The 18,821-nt window shown below is 36.6% G+C and overlaps 2 protein-coding genes and 1 long non-coding RNA gene across 6 annotated transcripts in view; 2 read left to right on the forward strand and 1 right to left on the reverse strand.

Annotated features, from left to right (window-relative positions):
• zmiz2 (zinc finger, MIZ-type containing 2) overlaps positions 1-4,226 on the forward strand; it is a 51,642-nt gene extending 47,416 nt beyond the window's left edge. For all 4 annotated transcript variants that reach the window (XM_051907834.1, XM_051907835.1, XM_051907836.1 and 1 more), the window contains one exon: positions 2,036-4,226. In XM_051907834.1, the coding sequence (XP_051763794.1) occupies positions 2,036-2,143 (108 nt within the window). In that variant the 3' untranslated portion in view covers positions 2,144-4,226. The remainder of the gene's footprint in view (positions 1-2,035) is intronic.
• Positions 4,227-4,674: 448 nt separating this feature from the next.
• ppiab (peptidylprolyl isomerase Ab (cyclophilin A)) lies at positions 4,675-7,422 on the forward strand. Its single transcript, XM_051907839.1, has 5 exons — positions 4,675-4,921; positions 6,525-6,555; positions 6,666-6,754; positions 6,829-7,001; positions 7,095-7,422. Exons 1-5 carry the CDS (start codon positions 4,853-4,855, stop codon positions 7,225-7,227), a joined length of 495 nt encoding a protein of 164 aa, XP_051763799.1. The 5' UTR covers positions 4,675-4,852; the 3' UTR covers positions 7,228-7,422.
• A 3,394-nt stretch (positions 7,423-10,816) lies between these two features.
• Positions 10,817-14,930, reverse strand: LOC127520063 (uncharacterized). The gene is made up of 4 exons (XR_007932011.1): positions 14,836-14,930; positions 13,333-13,378; positions 11,039-11,121; positions 10,817-10,909 (listed from the first exon to the last, which is right to left on the reverse strand). It is a non-coding gene; the product is annotated as an uncharacterized LOC127520063 (long non-coding RNA).
• Positions 14,931-18,821: the final 3,891 nt, after the last annotated feature.

Genomic DNA, 18,821 nt, shown 5'->3' on the forward strand with positions numbered 1-18,821 from the left:
CGAGCCACTGATTGGCTGTCTCATCAGCGGTTCAATACCCAATCAATCGCTTCTTACTATCTACGATCGCCTTTATATTCTGGTCCAACAAATTTTCCTTGCAAAATTTCCCTGAACTTATGCTAATGTGACATGACATTTCAATGGGGCGGTCACACTACACTTATCATTCATACATATACGAATGCATACATATATACGAATGCTTGAAACACAAGTTCATGCAAAGTTGTTTCGCATTTCAGCGTGTTCCAGAGTTCAAGTTTGGTGAACTCTGAACTGTGAATTTGCATCACGTAATGATGTGTGCAATAGAGGATCGATAACTCCTATTGGCTGAATTAGAAGAACAACATATATTTGTTATGTTTAATTTCTGTTCATAAAAAAGATGACGCAGAGTGTGACATCAAATCACAACCGTTGCAGTGTCCATAGAAATTTTACATGCTCAAAGTCTAGTGTGACCATGGCTTGACTTTAAGTTTAAACCATTCCACAGATTTCCCCCCAAAATCAGTGCAAAATTTGCAAAAATATTCCATTCAGGCCTTGTGATTACTTGAAAGGTTCACTGATTCCGATTTTCAAATAATTCATTGCAGCAAACCGTTAAATTAAGTATATATTATAGAAAAATAACCACCCATTTCTGCGTTCAAATCAGAAACTTCTAATCTAATTAATCCTACGATAATGCAGACCTACTTTTAACTAGTTTATAGGCAGGGCCAAAAAATGAACACTCGCGAATAAAAATCGTTGTTGGTGAGTGTATGAAACTGTGTCAATCGCCAGTTGGCCTGTAACATTTTTATGAATTCTAGCAATGCAATATAGTAAGAATATGAACGTGGACGACGCTCAGGACAGTTGACGGGCCAGTGCTGCATTGTCACGAAAGTTTAAGCCTTGCCCATTGGAATATTCAAGCGCAAGACGATGCGAAAGGGAATTCGTTGTGTGGGTGTGAGCAAAAACACACCGTTTTTGTGTGTGTCCCTTTAAATGCAAATGATCTGCTGCTCCCGGGCCGCTTCCCAGAAGAGGGCGGAGCTTTAACAGCTCATGCTTCGGTTGCTCAACAACAACAAAGCTGGAGACTCTCACGCAGCCAAAATGATGATTGTCAGTAACGGTGTTCATCCTTAAATTATTCAAACCGGAGTCGACACTAATGGAGAGACTCAGGAAGAAGTTACAACTTTTACATTGCATCTGGACGTTTCTGAATGATTAGTGGATAAATTTATGTAGTTGCTGTGGAGTTATTTCAACTCATCGTCTAGCATGTGCCCTCATGTTAATCTTTTGTGCAAATCCAGCGTTGAATTGACCCTCGTTTATGAAGCAGTCCGGCGCAAAAATGACGGCATGGTAACAACACTCTACTACAGCAACTACGCAACACTTGTTGCATGTTCTCGGGGGCAGGGTGTATGTAAATTTTAGAGTTAGTGATGTCACCAACCTGGGAAGAAGCTTGTAGTCCCTACCAGCCGTTTGTTGTAGTCCTTAAAAAGCAATTTCTGTAAAAGAAAATATCTCCCTTTGCATTGAACTTTGAGCATCATAACTTTACAGATGTAGTTTATGCTCAAACAGCAACATTACAGACTAAAGTTAAAAAAAAGTGAAATCATAATCAACCACCCCTTTAAAGTGACAACAGCCTAATAAACATGCTGCTGTCTGTGCCCTTATTGTTAATCAAACAACAAAAAACAAAGAGAAAATGAATTTTCACTAGTATCTGAAATGGTTGTCATAACTGCCTGTTTTAGCAAAAACAGTTTCATGGCTGGTAAAAAATATTTATGGCCGGTAAATTTTCTTAAGTCACGGGCCATTGGCAGGTGTGGCAAAACAGTTTTAGGCCCTGTTTGTTGGTATATATTTCATAATGTTTATTAATGTCTTTTGAAAAGCCAACTATGTTGTTTTTATCATTACGATTATAAACTGAGAGTTTTGAGTGTTGTCGGTATTGCCATAGGCTGATTCTTAACCCCGGACTTCCCTTTTTGTTTTCCAGCTTCTCCCAGAGCTGACAAACCCAGACGAGCTGCTGTCCTACTTGGGTCCTCCCGACCTTCCCAACAACAGTAACGATGACCTGCTCTCTCTGTTCGAGAGCAACTGAGCCCCTTTTCCCGCTCATACATCAGCTGCGCATCACCGTCCAACAGACAGCCTCCCTAATCCCGCACACTCCCGGCTCGTCCAGGGGAGGTTTGGGAAGCGTAACAGATATCCGATTGCGTCTTTGCACTGTTTCCTCCTGAGACTGGAATGCAGTGACTCATGGGAAGGTGCAACGAAGATCTTTTTTTTTTTCTTTTTTTTTTCTCTCCTGTGACAATGTTATTGTTCGTCTGCTTCTCTGAACTCTGTCGAGATTTTATTGTGAATTTCAGTTTGAAAGAGTTCCTGCTCTATCAAATCATTTGTAGAAAGACCGCCTCATCTCACATCAAGACTCGTGTGGTGTAAATGACATTGTGTGTGTGTGTGTGTGTGTGTGTGTGTGTGTGTGTGTGTGGAGGGGGGTGGGGGGTCAGGTCATTGTTCGTTTTTCATTGCAGCTCCTGTTTTAAATCTAAATTAGATAAGGGACTAACTTCAGTGCTGATCTAAAGTACTACACTTCAGAAATAACACGGGGAAAGCCAAAAACAAAACCTAATTCTTTTAATAAACAGGCAGACTTATGTTTTATTCCTTTTTTTTTGCCCAAAGATGACCACAAAGCTAGCTCCATGTGATGTAACATGGTTTTAAACCACAAATGGCTTAATCTTAAATGTTCTTTACTTGAAGGAGACCTCAAGTTTAGCCTTTTTCCCTTTTGAACGTGCTAATAGAGGCAATCACAATGTGTCAGACCTTAAAGAGTAGCATTAAAGAAGTGCACTATTACCTTTTGCACACCACGGGTTTGCCTACACACGAAAGAAATTAAAGGCAAAGAATCAGTCACCCAAACAAATACACACACGCACACCTCAAGCCACACTGTGTGTGTGTTTTGGCACCAACTCAGACTAATTTGATGCCACACCCTGCTCTCTGTTTTCGTCTGTCTCTTGTTCGTTTTTCCCCCCTCAATGTTCTTTTTAAAAAACGGTCTTCCTGCCCTGTGGATTTTAAGGCGTCGAGGTCTGTGGATTTCCACCATTACAAGAAAGGACTAGTTTCCTTGATCATCGTTGGCTCAGATCACACCCTCACTTGCAGACGCATTTCACTTGCCCTTAAATATGCAAGTTTGGGCTGTTTTTTGGTAGAAAACAAGTTTTCCTTGTCAACAAAATGTGTGAAACCAGACAGAGCACAAGCAGCCCAGTAGCACCTTGTAGACAGGTTACAAAACACACAAATGCACATGAGGAGTCACAATGAGGGCGTTTTTTGGACAAATACCTTCCCGTAGTGAGATTTTGCTTGGACAAATCTGGGTGGGTGGGAGCGTCACAACAGGAAATGGACTGATGTTTATAGCCGCACTCATAATTGAGGAGGAAAACATTGGGATTCATGTGAAATATGTACAGATATAGTATTATTATTGTCGCAGATGTGAACTTTCTCTTAACCCCATGATATGGAAAAAAGAACATTTGAAACACTATGACAAGAGCTCATGTCAGACATGCGCTTCATTCCCCCCGTTTTCCATTCAGTGCTTGCTTTCTCGGCAGAGAAACGGTGGAGGGGAGATGAGTCTGCTGTCGATTCCTGTCTTGTCTGATTTTATTATTTATCATCGCTCTTTGGGCACCGTTAGCGAAGTGCAGTTTGTATATTAACAATACAGGGAGCATCATGAGTCGACGGATGTGCTTTTGTTCTTTTTTTCGTTTGTTTGAAGTCATTTGTGTATCATACAATTTTATCTTTGATTATATAATAATTGTTATTATAATTATAAAGATAATTGATGGGCCTGTATGCATCTCTCTTCTGTGTTAACTAGCAGAGTTTATGAATTTGTTAGAAAGAGAAAAAAAAAATGAATTCATCAAAATCTGTGACCATGATCATAAAAAACTGAGAAACCAGCATCACTTGTTGATCAAACTGTTCAAAAAGATGTTTGACTGTCATGTGTTGGTGGATCATTAAGTTCTATCAATTGAATTAAACATGTACAATTGAAATCGATTTGTTTTTCTAAAGATGTGAAATATTTCCATTATGTTTTATAAGTAAAGACTTAAGCCCCATTGAGTTTCATTGGCTTTATTTGGAGCTGAGCAGCACCGCATTGTGTCAAAACGCGGGAACGCCGCTCAGGGGGCGTGTCCGTTCTGAGGGGAAAAAATAAAGCTTTTTTTGACTCATTTAGTTCGCTTTATATCTTATTGTGGCACGTTTAAATGTAACTTAGGTTCACATAATTACGTAATAAATGTAGAAAAATCCTTAATCTAATCTTCAAAACATTCGTTATTCGTGATAAAATGTTGTGCAGTAATGGCGAATTCAGCCTTTGGCCACCGCCCTCGCGCCATGACAGATCGCTGGTACCGCCCTCGTTGCTCATTGGATGGAACGCAGTAACGTAATTTCTGCCTACTCTAACGGGCCAATGAGGATGTCAATCAAACGCACTCCCTCTGATCACTCCGTTCGTGCGCTGCGGTAATTTATTCATCCGCACCGCTTCTAATTGGCTAACGCGCACGTCACTCAGCGGTTCCACGGCTTCATAGGTTCCAATTGAAAAAAGGGTCTGCTGGCTGCTTCTATATATCCCGTTTTCGCACACATCCTACTTCCCGATGAGCTGCGGCATTTTGTAGGATTCATTCGGTGACCAGCTGCTAATACAAATTGATTTTTTTTCATCATGGCCAACCCCAGAGTTTTTTTTGACATCACCATCGATGGAAAAAGTGCCGGGAGGATTGTAATTGAGGTAGGTTACAAAAAGTGACTGAATTGCGGTGGTTCGTGTGCGTTCGCATCACACCGTCTTTTTTTAAATCTAATGAATTCTTACATTAAAAAAATCTTTATAAAATGCGTGTAATCTGATTAAGTGTTTCAGCATCTTGAGATGGGCGGATGGGGAAGCAGTTTTTTCCCGCGCCGAACTGCAACAATGTTTCTTCTTGCCGTTAATCAGATGCTACGGCGTTGCCGGTTGTGATTGATATGTAACGCTGTTCGTCATTTTGATGCTTATGACATCTAAGAGCAGCAGAAAATGAGCTGTGCTGCTGTGTTTGACAAGAGACTGACAGCCTGAGCGCACATGGCGGAGTTTTCGATGATTACAGACGCAGTCTGCGCGTGCGATGCGCTGCACGCGTTTTTTTTTTCAGTGCAGACGCCATTTTCACCATCTTTTTTTTTTTTCAAAACCCAAGGTGCCATTTTGAAAAGGGAGGGGTGAATGCTGGAGTTTAGCCGTCCAGCGAAACTTGTTCACTGAATATTTACATTTAATTATAATAATGACTCCTTAAAATGTGCTCAGACTTGATTAATAAACGATTCCCATACGTTTTGATACCATTTGATAAATGGTACTGCAGTAATGTCAATAAACGCACTCCTGCCGTACTGCGCGTTCTCGTCAATGTCGATGTTACCAGAGAAACGCGGAAGTCATGGAATTCTAACCTGCTCAGGTTCTTTCGACGTCATAGCATCTTCCACGTCTTTTTCCCGCTATTGTTGTGTTCTAAAATGTACTGTTACCTAATTTAAAATAGAAATAGGTAATAGAAATTACAAAACTGCAAAGCCTTAAATCCTTTGATATTTGCTTTTCACGACGCAGATATTATAATGTAATATTATTTAGATAATGTTTGTTTCACTATTTGATTTGCTAAGATTTTCATGGCTGCCTTTCATTTCAAAATTTTGCATTAAAGAAAGGTTATGGTACAAAAGTGAGTCTTCGTCAGGCATAGTGGATAAGTTTATGTTTTTGCACCTAAATTAAAGGGATAGTTCACCCAAAAATGAGAATTTACTCACCCTCAAGTTGTTCCAAATCTGTATAATTTTCTTTGTTCTGTTGAACACAAAGGAAGATATTTTGAAGAAATGTGTTAAACTGAACAGTTCTGGGGCACCACTGACTTCCATAGTAGTTTTTTTTTCCTACTAAGGAAGTCAATGGTGCCCCAAAGTGGCCTGGTTACAAACTTTCTTCAAAATATCTTTGTTCAACAGAACAAAGAAATTTATACAGATTTGGAACAACTTGAGAGTGAGTAAATGATGATCGAATTTTCATTTTTGGGTGAACTATCCCTTTAAGAAATGCAGACAAAACATATGGAAGTTTGTTTTTTGTTTTGAAGTAGGTTTTTTTTTATTTATTTTTTTATACATTACACTTACGTACTTAAATATAATGTGTAGAACGCACATTATTAGCAAGTGAGATGCACATTTTTATTTATTTATTTTTTTTAAATATTTGATAACACATCCAATGATTTCCACACATATACTTAATTTCTTAATTTCTATTTCTTATTTTCCCCCTTCTATTTAAATAGCTGAGAGCTGATGTTGTTCCCAAAACTGCTGGTAAGCATTTTTCCATATTAAATTGGTTTCTTATAAATGATGATGATAATAACAATAATAATATATAGACATTCTCTTTCTCATATATTAATATCTCAATATCTACACAGAGAACTTCCGTGCTTTGTGCACCGGCGAGAAGGGTTTTGGCTACAAGGGCTCCGGATTTCACCGCGTCATCCCTAAGTTCATGTGCCAGGTAAGCTCTTAAGCCTGTGATGTCATAGGATGCTGTGGTTGACATCACGCTGATGTCATGCTTTTGTCATGCAGGGTGGAGACTTCACCAACCATAACGGAACTGGTGGAAAGTCCATCTACGGCAACAAGTTTGCGGATGAGAACTTCACCCTGAAGCATGGAGGGAAGGGAACCCTGTCCATGGCCAACGCTGGACCAAACACCAACGGATCCCAGTTCTTCATCTGCACTGCTGATACCGCTTGGTAAACTGCTGCTTTTTTTTTTTTTTAATTTATTTTTAATTTGTATTTACATTTGGTGATGTTAGTGCCCAAGTATGGTTTCTCCATGAACAGGCTCGATGGCAAACACGTTGTGTTCGGGAAAGTGGTACAAGGACTAGAAGTGGTGGATGCCATCGAAAGTAAAGGAAGCTCCAGCGGGAAGTGCTCTGCCAAGATCCTGATCGCTGATTGTGGCCAACTTTAATTGTCGCTTACACCTCCTTCCCATCCCAACCATGCACATTCCTTACTATACAAATTTCTTTTTTTTTTTTTTTATTGCCATTCCTGAATGAGATGCTAATTCCATGTGTCATGGTCCTGTTTTATGTGTTCTGATGGTCCCCAGGACATAATTTGTTAAACATGGATTAAAGATGGATCAAGATTCCTTTCAACAGATTTTTGTATTTCTTTCTTTCCTTGACAGCTCAGATCACTTGTTCCTGAGGAAACCTGATGTCTTTCATTTCTCATTGTGCCGTTATGTTCATGTAATATGGAGTTCATTCATAAGGAGCCCATTAAAGTGTTTTGGTTCCAAAATGGCAGCGTGCTGCTGCAGTTCTTTCTGTTGACCAACAGGTGGTGCCCTGTTCACTTTACTAGTGAAGTGGTTAAAACTAAATCCATTTTAAAAAAAAAACAAAAACAAAAAAACTTTCTTTACTTGAATGTTTAATTTTATTTCAGTGTGTATGTATGTGTGTATTATAAATATATATATATATATATATATATATATATATATATATATATATATATATATATATATATATATATATATATATATATATATATATATATATTTTCATTGGCATACTAAAATAACAACAAAAAATAAAACTAATGAATTAATAAAAATAAGAAACAACTGTATAAACAAAATGACTAAAACATTGAAATTTTATATATATATAACAGTAATAAGCTACTTCAGTATTGCAATGATGCTAAAATAAAAGTAATGGTTTTGCTTTTAAGGAACATGAATTTCCTTACTGTAGTGAGGGGAGAAACATCACTAAAAAATTAATAAAAATAAGAAATTAATAAAAACTGTATAAACATAAAAATGACAAACACAAAATGACTAAAACATTGAAAAAAAAAAATCTATAAAACAGTAATAAAAGCTATCTCAATATTGCAATCATGCTAAAATAAAATTAATGGTTTTGCTTTTTAGTGAACATGAACACCAGTAATGAAGCTTTTCAAAGCTTCGAATCAATTGAACCAATTGCTTCGCAAAACGATTCACTGTTTCGAAGCGTTCGAAACACCACTGGTCAAAGTGATGCCAACAAAACTCATGCTAAACATGCATAAAACAGCTTTTACAGATCCATTGCAAATGTTTTATTGAAAGTATAATCTATCAGATGCAGTTAACTAATCTAATACCATTAAATATTAAGTGTCTGTATAATATGCATTCTTTTATCAGTTTTCACGGCTTGTTTTGTTTATTCTATGGATGGGTCAGCTAAACAGATACTATTAACTACTATTTTTCATTTTAATTATATAAATACCTCATTAAAATGTCTACAAATGTATAAAACTCATCAGGGATCAGGTAATAGACATAGACACTTGTTCAATGATTCGCCGCTAAGGGCCAATATCAGTGAATCCGCATGATTCATGGGTTCAGAGATCGCACCCAGTGGTGCGCTGCGTCACATTTCAGAGGTCGCATTTGAAGGCTGCATACGTCATCAAGAATATCTTCTTATTTCAGAACAGTAACCGTAATAAAATTGACTGTTATTCCTCGTGTAGTGTAAAATACTGTAATTTCTTACTTTGCAATCTAACGGTCACTTTTCTTAAATGAGACCGCCTCGATGACGTATGCAGCCTTCAAATGCGACCTCCGGAGGACGCAGCCTTCGAAATGAGACATAGATTGACATCACTTTGTAGGCCAAAACGCGGAAACGAGTTAACATTTTAGCACTTCTGGTTTCATAGTGCTGAAGCCAAAGTCAATGGGTTTTTTAAATGGGATTTTGCTTAAATGGAAATAAGGTCTGTAGTAAACACAAGCTCAAGACACCACGTTTTATCCTATGACATAAAATACATCAGTATAGAGTACCTCAGGGATGACGTGTTTTTGTAGGCCAACCCGGAAGTTAGCGGCGCACGGGTTCCCTCGATCGAAAGCCTATGCATTTTTCCCATAGACTTTTGAAAAATCGTAAAAATTAGGCTCTGTGTTTAACAAAGGGTTATGACACTTACACGTTTTGTCTATCAAGATAATCTTTACAAGTTAACACAGCATTTATGCATTTTGAAGCCTAAATAAAATCGTCAAATATAAAAAGCTAACAGTAGGCTATAAACGGACTACAGCACATCATGGTCGCGGATCAACGTCACCACCACCAAGCTTCCTCAAACTTTATTTAAAAAACAACTTTATTTAAAAACATGCTGGCTGATTATGATCTGCGCTGTGTATGAATACTTATCCACTTTTTCATGAGAAATGCTGTCCAAATGTCCTGTTTGTCATGATGACGTCTAAAGTCACCGCCAAAGGAAGTAGTCCCTTTTAGCAATTTGTTAGCAACCGCCGTGTTTAAGACACAATAAAGGATTAAAAATCACAAGTGGGTTATAACTGGTGTGTTTTATGTCATAGATCAAAATGTGAAAATATTTAGAGGCTTTGTTAACCACGACCTTATTTCAGGCGATTTAGCAAAAACCCATTCAAAAAACCCATAGACTTTAGGGCGATGGAACCGGAAGTCCTAAAATGATAACTCGCTTCCGGGTTTTGCCTACAAAAGTACGTCATCCCTGAGGTACTCTATTACCCCACTTGCGTTACGTGTCTTGAAAAAGGCGGTTGCTAACAAGTGGCTAAATGGGACTACAGAGGCAGTCAGGGAGATGAAACGTCATCACGACGAAAAGGTAAGTTCAGTCCGCTTTTACAGCCTCATTATGCTTATAATTATGCACTTATAAACTATTCTTACTCAAACTTTCTGGGGAAAATGTTTTTATATAATAACTGAAAGAGTTGTCGGAAGCTTTATTGGTGGTGAAGTTCGCTTATCCTACCTTTAGCTTTTTACTTGGCGACTGCATTTAGGCTTCAAAATTCATAAAAGTAGTGTTCATCTGTGAAAATTATCTGGATGGACAAAACGTGCAATGGAAAGCTTATGGAAAAATCCTATTGGAATTTTTGTAGACCGTGCGATGCTAACTATTGGCCGACAAAGTGACGTCATACCTGCACCATTCCATTTCGAAACAGTTATGACGTAACGAAGCCTCGTTTACTGAAATCACATGACTTTGGCAGTTTGAAACACGTTCTGAACCACTGATTTGAAACAGAAGGTTCGTAAAGGTTTCGATGCTTCATAAAGTAAAACTATGAACTGTTAAAGTGTAACCTATTAAAATTACCATGAACTGCATAGGCCCAGCAATATGCAAAGTATTAAAATATATTTGATTTCAAATTAGCTTTGTAGTTCTGTCCCTCCAACTTTAAGCAAATACCTGGAAATTATTTTCCACATTAATACAGGACACCAAAGAAAGAAACTCAATATTTATTGTATAAACATTCTGCAAACATTTTTTAACCACATATACAAAAACATGATGTTTTACAACAGCAGTGCTTTTAAATAAAGGCCATTCGCTTGAACTCTATGGGATTTCTAAGTAAAAATGTTGTCCATATAGCATTGGAAGTGTCCGTAACCAGGTGTTTGGCAGAAAGGGAGGCTTAAAGCAACTCATCCAGCAAGTTTCCCGGGCTGTGCGTTTGTCCCAAAGCAGTGCTGATGGGGTTTTCGTTGCACATGGGACATGAACATCTCACCTCCAGCCACTTCACCAGACACCTGATAAGACAAAACATCTGAACCGCTATCCTGAAACTTGTCTGGCTGTTACAGTTCGGAGGCCCAGGCTGTGTTGGGCCTCTTTTCTTCAATGGCATTAACATGATAAAAGGCAGCGGAGGGATTTACCTCTTGTGAAAGGAGTGTTGGCATGGTAACACTCCAAGCTCATCTTTTGTCCTGAAGTCCTCCAAACAGACTGCACATGTTAACTGAGAAACACAAGAGGGAAAATCAGAATCAGAGTTTCAAAACTTTCCAAGTAGTCAAAAAGACAGAAAAGGTTTTACCCCATGTGTGTGTAACCGTGTTGTTTCATCTTTAAATACGACCTGTAATGTAAAACATAGTACATTCGTCTTTTGTTTTAAATGATAGTGGCACCAAAAAGTATCTGGACACTTAAAAATGTCTGAATGTCATTGCATCAAATAAAAAAAAAATCACAGCAAGTGTCATTTATTTGTAACAGCACAAAGCACACTTTCTAAGAACACATTTGACAAAGAGAAGTTTGTAAATGAGGTCAAAAAGTAGACTATTGAGTGGATGATGATTAAGGTTTAAGATCAATTCCATGACTTTTCCAGGTCTAGAAACCTTTTAAAATTCCCTCATATATCCAGATTTTCCAAGACCATGAGAATTATATATAATCCAAATAATTGTGTGTGGTATTTTCACACATTTCTTTTCAATTTCAGCATGTTTGCACGAGAGAATTATGGATCTTAGGGTGCATTGACACGACAATGATGTACTAAAAACAGAAAAGTTTTTCATTTGCATTTTTCACATACAGACGACAATGTTGTCAAAACGATCCCCGCTCACATGGATCCGCAAAAACGACTAAAAAAGCTGTATTATGCTGCCAGGCCAGTAGTTGGCGATGTCACTTTGTAAAGAAACACTACACGCCTATAGACTGAACATGAAATGCGCATGGCGTCACTTTGTTTTCACAAATTCACGTTTTTGTTGTTTACACGGAGATGATAACAGTATTGTTTTCAAAAACTTGCACTTTGGGGCTGTTTACACGACACCATTTTCAACTAAAAACAGAAAACTTTTTATGCTTTTTGGCCATTCATTTATACAACAACGGCGTTTTGGGGGCCTGAAAACAAACTTTTGAAAACGGGTTTCAAAGTCCAAGTTTGTGCAAGTTTATCATTTCAGTGTAAACGACAAAAACGCAGATCTGTGGAAACGGTGACAGCATGCACATGCATATTACGGGTTTAGTCTATTGGCATGCACATTTTGCGTGAGTGCTCTGTAAAATAACGGAGTGTCTATTTACACTAAGTGCAAATAGCGTCCCTTGTTGGCAAATGCTATTTACACTAGCTCCGCCCACCAATGTCTGGTTGGGACACTCAAGTTTCAAAAAAGACGCACAAAATTCAATGTCTTCAGTGGCGCGGCGGTAGCAAGTAAGGCTTGTAAACCTGGCTTTTAATCCACCTTTTGCAGAGCTCGCATTTATGTTCAATAAAAATTAAAATAACCTTCTAAAAGTGGAAATAAACTGCGAACGAGTGTTCAATAATATTAAAAGTGTTTATTGGGTAGGGTTAGGGTGTTTTTCAATTCTCCCAATAAGGTAGCATCCATTTAATAATTTTAATAAATATAATAATTTACACTCTATGATATTATTGCATCCTGTTAATGTACAAAAATACTGAGGTGCAATTAGTATCTGCCAATATAAAGTATAGATAGCATCTAATTGCTATTTACTCTTATTGCAAAGAACTGATACTTTTACATGGTGTAAAATGAATGTATCTCTATTGTCACCTAGTGTAAATAGCATATCGGCAAGAAAATGCTGCTATTGTCACTTAGTGCAAACAGTCGCTGTCGAAAATAATGCCTAGGTACGTAGGTGAGTAGTGTGACATCGCCAACTACTGACCTGGCATGCATGATACAACGTTTTTAGTCATTTTCGCTTATCCGTGTGAACGGGGATCGTTTTGACATCTATACAAAGAAAAAATGTTTCCGTTTTTTTTTTACACCATTGTTGTGTAAATGTACCCTTTGAAACCCATATTTGGCTATTCATTAATAGCCAAAATGCATAAAAAGTCTTCAGTTTTTAGTTGAAAACGGTATTGTGTAAACGGCCCCATAAAAAAAATGTGATTCTCTCCAGCTGTGGTTCCTCTGACAGAACACCTGTGTGAGCCTGAGGAGAACTGACTTCATACATCCACTGAAAATCACCAAAACACCAGCTGATCAAACACACTGAGACTTCAAACAAGAAGAAAAGTGATATTAGTGAAGAGAAAAAAACCTGCAGCTTCTGAGACACGCAGGTACAGACATTTTTAAGTGTGACGTAAGTATCAAATACTTTTTGATGGTATAATTTATGATATAACCTCACATCACACACTCACCATCTTGTATCCGGCTCTCACATTCCGAGCCTGATGTCTCAGTTTACTGCAAAGAGAAAATGGCCACACCATTCATTATTAAAAATAAATACATATAACTTAAATAAGCATATTAAAAAAGTATATATGGGTCATTGACGAATACGGTTTTTAAAAGTGTAAAAAAAAACCTAATGGAGATATAATTAATTTTGAAGTTTTATTAAGTGTTAACAATTAGATAATGTGGTTTTCAATTAACACTACTTTTGTCATTTTTTACAAGATGGACAAAATTTGTCACCAAAAAAGTCATTTGGTTTAACCTAAATTTCGGTTTTACCGAATGACACATTTGGTTATACCGAATGACGATATTTTCGAACAATGCTAACAGGCTGATATCTCACTAGCTAGCAAGCAAAAGGACAAATAAACATTTAATATTTAGTAGTTTTTTTTTAAATATTACAACATTTTCCATGTTTTATAGCAGTTGTACCGAATGACCTGATGTTTCGGGACATGCGTATGAGCAAGTGAAAACATGAATTTTTCAAATAGTTAAAAGAGAGTTAGTTACTTTGCTTCACAACCATGTGGTCCTTTGCAGGTGTCTGAATGATGTCACATCCTGTCACATGATATTGAACGCATGACTTGATCCAAAATGGTCCCTTTATATTGGTTACTCCAAATGACATCAATGAAATTCATTTTTCCGGATATTCTTTCTCATAAAAAGCAACGACTTCTACACATAATTTTATTACCATTTTAAACTATGTTAATATATAATGTTATAAAATCATGCCAGAATAGAAAATATATACATTTATTACATTTTAAGATATGGCTATATTGGCCTTTGGACGGTTAAACCGAATGACCTTTTGACGCTTCAAAATCTTTAAAATACCTTTATATGTAGCAAAATATAATTAAAACCTTTTGGATTCAGTAAAAGAGACCTTACATACTTTGGATGTCATATCATTGTTTTTTACTATTAAATATTTTTATTTAAATATAAAAATATGTATACAAATTGTATATTTCAATTAAAATACTTATATTGCACAATATTTAAAAAATGAATAAATAATATATTAATTAATGTGTGTGTGTGTGTGTATCTAGTATGTATCTAGACATCAGTTTGGCAGTAACAAGCAATGGTTGTGCTGTGTAGTATGTTTCTAAACCACACAAATTTGGCCTGGGAAGGTTTTCATCTCTCTGTGTTTGACATAACATTAGCCAAAAGCCTTTTGGTCAAAAATAGCATCGTGAACAAAAAGCGTGGAGATACAATCTAGTGCTGAATTGTTCGAGTTCGGAAGCGCGTGAGGCCACAGGAAGTCCTTTCTGTCAGTCTGTCACAGCCGTTATTTACAGGAGAGCCCTGATGAAGTCCAGCGACAAACTACAGTTCTGTAAACATGATCCCGGATTCGCATGATCCGAGTTGCCAGTTCTGGTAAACCATTAATGATATAGTCAGACGATTACAGTAACACTTACCTTATAAAGAAGCAGCAGAATATCAAGCTTAAGACAAAGATAAATATCCCAGTGCCAAAGATGACCACATAGATGTTGAGAGGGAGTTCCTGAGAGGTCACTGGAGGCATGGTGCTTTAAATATCAATCATTTCCTGAAGATGGAGAAGCCCTGAAAAAAGTGAGGACAGTTCATACCGTTTACGGAAAATCTACGTGATTATTTTGTGCGATATAACAATACGATATAGTAAATTTTAGGGTTAGAAAACACAGAAAAATGATTGGAAAGGCTGTAAAGAAGATAGCACTTCTTTCAATCGATTTTTAAAAATAGTTTTTACAGTTTGTTTTTTAAATCGATTGATCTGAAAGATAGCCTAAAGAAGAAGAAGAAGAAAAAAAAATACATTAAACATTTATAATGTGATTAAATAATTAAAAAAAAAAAAAAAAAATCTCACCATTATAAACAGGCTCCGAGGTGTCTTTACTTCAGTGCTTATTCTTCATACTCGGATTTGTTCGTTCTCACGCGCCAACCTTCAAATGACTCAAAAGAATCACTGACTTTTTAGTTACATCTACAGTATCGAGATCCTGTAAATGTGAATAAAATAATATTCCGTCTGGAAGACGGAGATCAAACAATGTAACGGACCGCAGACAGACATAAATATTCACATGCACTAGAAAACAATAAACCCCGCCTGTAATTCAGGGGGCGGAGCCCAAATATCAGATGATTCACTGATTATTCAGTGATTCACTCCTTTAAAAATTCCCCAGATTCATCAAATCAAATTGCATTCATATAAAATGTAGCAGTAATATAATATAATTGTAAGTATTTTTTTTATTATATTAGACACCACAGTGCATATATACTACAGAAAACGTTTGTGGCCTCGAAAGTATATAAAAAGTTCTGCATGAATAGCTCTTAAAATATTTAAAAGATTCATCATAAACATTTCTCATCCCAAGTAATGTTTTTAAGTAAAAATGTTTAGAATCACAGCCAAAGTCTCCTAATTTTGTTTTCCAGACTGCAAAATCTACGTTTCTAAGTTGTCTAAAAATTGCTTTGTAGTAATAAGCCAGAAGAAAATGCAGGAGGCATGTTTAGACAGAATTATCATTAGGTTAATGGCAAATTTGGGGCAAAGGCTTTTGAGTGTTTGTATCCTGGGTGCCGCTCATGCTGACTGACTCAGATGGTTATTTGTTCACACCCTGCTAACAAGTCTGACATTAGACACCATAGTGAATTCACTGAAGATTCATTTAATGTTTAAGACAAGCTGTGAGAGTTTTCCTGCTCATTGCATGATTTTTCAGTTTTGTTCCCTTTCTCATTATCCAGAGCACTTAACTATGGTGTTGGGATTAAAAAAGGAAAACAGAACAGACTTAATGCACAACAAATCATATGTGTCAAAAATAGTATGTCAAATGTGCCAGAATGATGGTAGAAATGTTTTGTTTTAATATATTATTGTATTGCTTTTTAACTACATAATTAATTGATTTATTCATTAATTAGATAATTGTAAGTATTACAATCTTTATTAGTCCTTTTGTAGTTTCATTTTTTAACATTTACAAATAATTGATTGCTTTAATTTCCCATGCTTCCTCGCCAGCTTCCATATTCACAGACAAACAGCCGTAAACATTCAGTGATTCTGTGTGAAAATTCAGCCCTGCCCTCTGACAAACAAGATTTTAACAAAGGTTAAACAACACCACAGTGCAACATTCAGACAACATGCCTTCGAAATTCTCCAGTCAACCTTCAAAGGGACAGTGAGGACAAAGTTCATATTTCATCAGTCATTTTCCTTGTGAACATTTCATCATCATGAAATTCAAAACATTTGCAAGGTGTCTTAAATGCACTACATGTATGAATTGGCCACATGGAGGCGCTATAATAAGTGTTTTAATGTTAAAGGAACACTCCACTTTTTTTGAAAATAGGCTCATTTTCCAACTCCCCTAGAGTTAAACAGTTGAGTTTTACCGTTTTCGAATCCATTCAGCCGATCTCCGGGTCTGGCGGTACCACTTTTAGTATAGCTTAGCATAGTTCATTGAATCAGATTAGACCGTTAGCATCTCGTTAAAAAATGACCAAAGAGTTTCAATATTTTTCCTATTTAAAACTTGACTCTTCTGTAGTTGCATCGTGTACTAAGACCGACGGAAAATTAAAAGTTACGATTTTCTAGGCCGATATGGCTAGGAACTATACTGTCATTCCGGCATAATGATCAAGGAACTTTGCTGCCGTACCATGGCTGCAGCAGGCGCAATGATATTACGCAGCGCCTCTCACAAATGTCTCCATGGTTGCAAGGCACGCTCCCTGTGTCAAGTTTTAAATAGAAAAAATATCGAAACTCTTTGGTCATTTTTGAGCGAGATGCTAACGGTCTAATCAGATTCAATGATCTATGCTAAGCTATGCTAAAAGTGGTACCGCCAGACCCGGAGATCGGCTGAATGGATTCGAAAACGGTAAAACTCAACTGTTTAACTCTAGGGGAGTTGGAAAATTAGCCTATTTTCAAAAAAAGTGGAGTGTTCCTTTAATGCTTACATAGGTCCGGTGTGGACTAGAATCTTAATTCAGTTTTTTACATTGAGTCTTGAGTTCATTCCCACAATCCTGCATTTATCTCCATCAAGCATGCAAACCAAATAAATAAACTAGTGTACACAAAGCTTTTTATTCTTCTCAATATGACATAAAAATAGTGGGATATTTATGGGCTACATTTTTGTTTTTAAGTGCCATAAAATAAATCACCAATACATATGGCTGTTTCTCATGTCATATTACAGAGTGAAACAGTCTGGTTCCGGAAGTAAAAACTCCATTAATTTTCTCCATAGGGAAATGGATTTTGAACGATAACTTATAAACCTTTAAAGATAGACCTACTGTGAGATCCGAGGTTGTTAATCCATGGTATTTGCTTCTGCTTTAGTCGTCAGCCCGCACTATTTCAATTTATTCTTAAAATAATCGTGTTTAACAGGTGAATTCGTGGTGAAAAACTTTATTACCCATTATGCAGTACAGAAAGATTCCACCAATTAGAGAGTCGCCACAATCAAAACGCGCCAAAATAGCTCTTTAGCTCCGCCCACTCACACGAAGCACTGCGAAGTCGATCAGTGGTCGATCTCCCTGCTCTCAAAATACTTAAATATTTGTATTTATGTGCATATTTTGCAATAAACTTAAAATATATTGATTTTATATATAGTCAACATTTTAAATGAGTAGTTTATAATTCGATTTTACATTTTGCAATGCTTCATGGGATTGTAGTTCATTTCCCCTCAGTAAAGTCGTTAAGTACACGGCCTTGTACGTATCGTTGTATTTTTGTTTGATTTTCAAATACCTCTTTGCATCAAATTAAAGTTTATAATGTTATGATTAGCCTCGCAGCTGATTAGCTTGGTTCATGGCCTATAATGCTTTAACAAAGACTTAAAAACAATCCCTATCAGCGAAATGAATGTTATATATAGAAATACTTACGCGTCATTAGAAATCGGGTCTCCTTTAGGACCCAGGCAATAATGCCTGATCAAAAGTTGTTATCGTGATGTGTTGACCTATTTCACTATTGTATGATGTTTATTACATTAAGTGCACAAACAACATGCTTGAAAAATAAAATTAATGCCTATGTATTGCATAATAAAACAAACTGGAAACACAACCACGCTATTTTGTTTTTTTATAAGGATAAGGATTGTTACAACATACTATGTTCTGAAAAAGTAATTTAATATTAATTTTACACAATAATAGCAACGTGGTATAGTATATAATATTATTATTATTATACATTTTTAATAAATTAATTGTCATGCTAAGTACATACAAACACAAATCATTAACTTGAAACATGTAATTGGGAACTATATTGGAAGCAAAAAAACATACCTAATATAATATAAGCTAAGCTAGCAGGCTAATCGCG

The sequence above is a fragment of the Ctenopharyngodon idella genome, chromosome 10, assembly GCF_019924925.1.
Source record: "Ctenopharyngodon idella isolate HZGC_01 chromosome 10, HZGC01, whole genome shotgun sequence".
Lineage (NCBI taxonomy): Eukaryota > Metazoa > Chordata > Actinopteri > Cypriniformes > Xenocyprididae > Ctenopharyngodon > Ctenopharyngodon idella.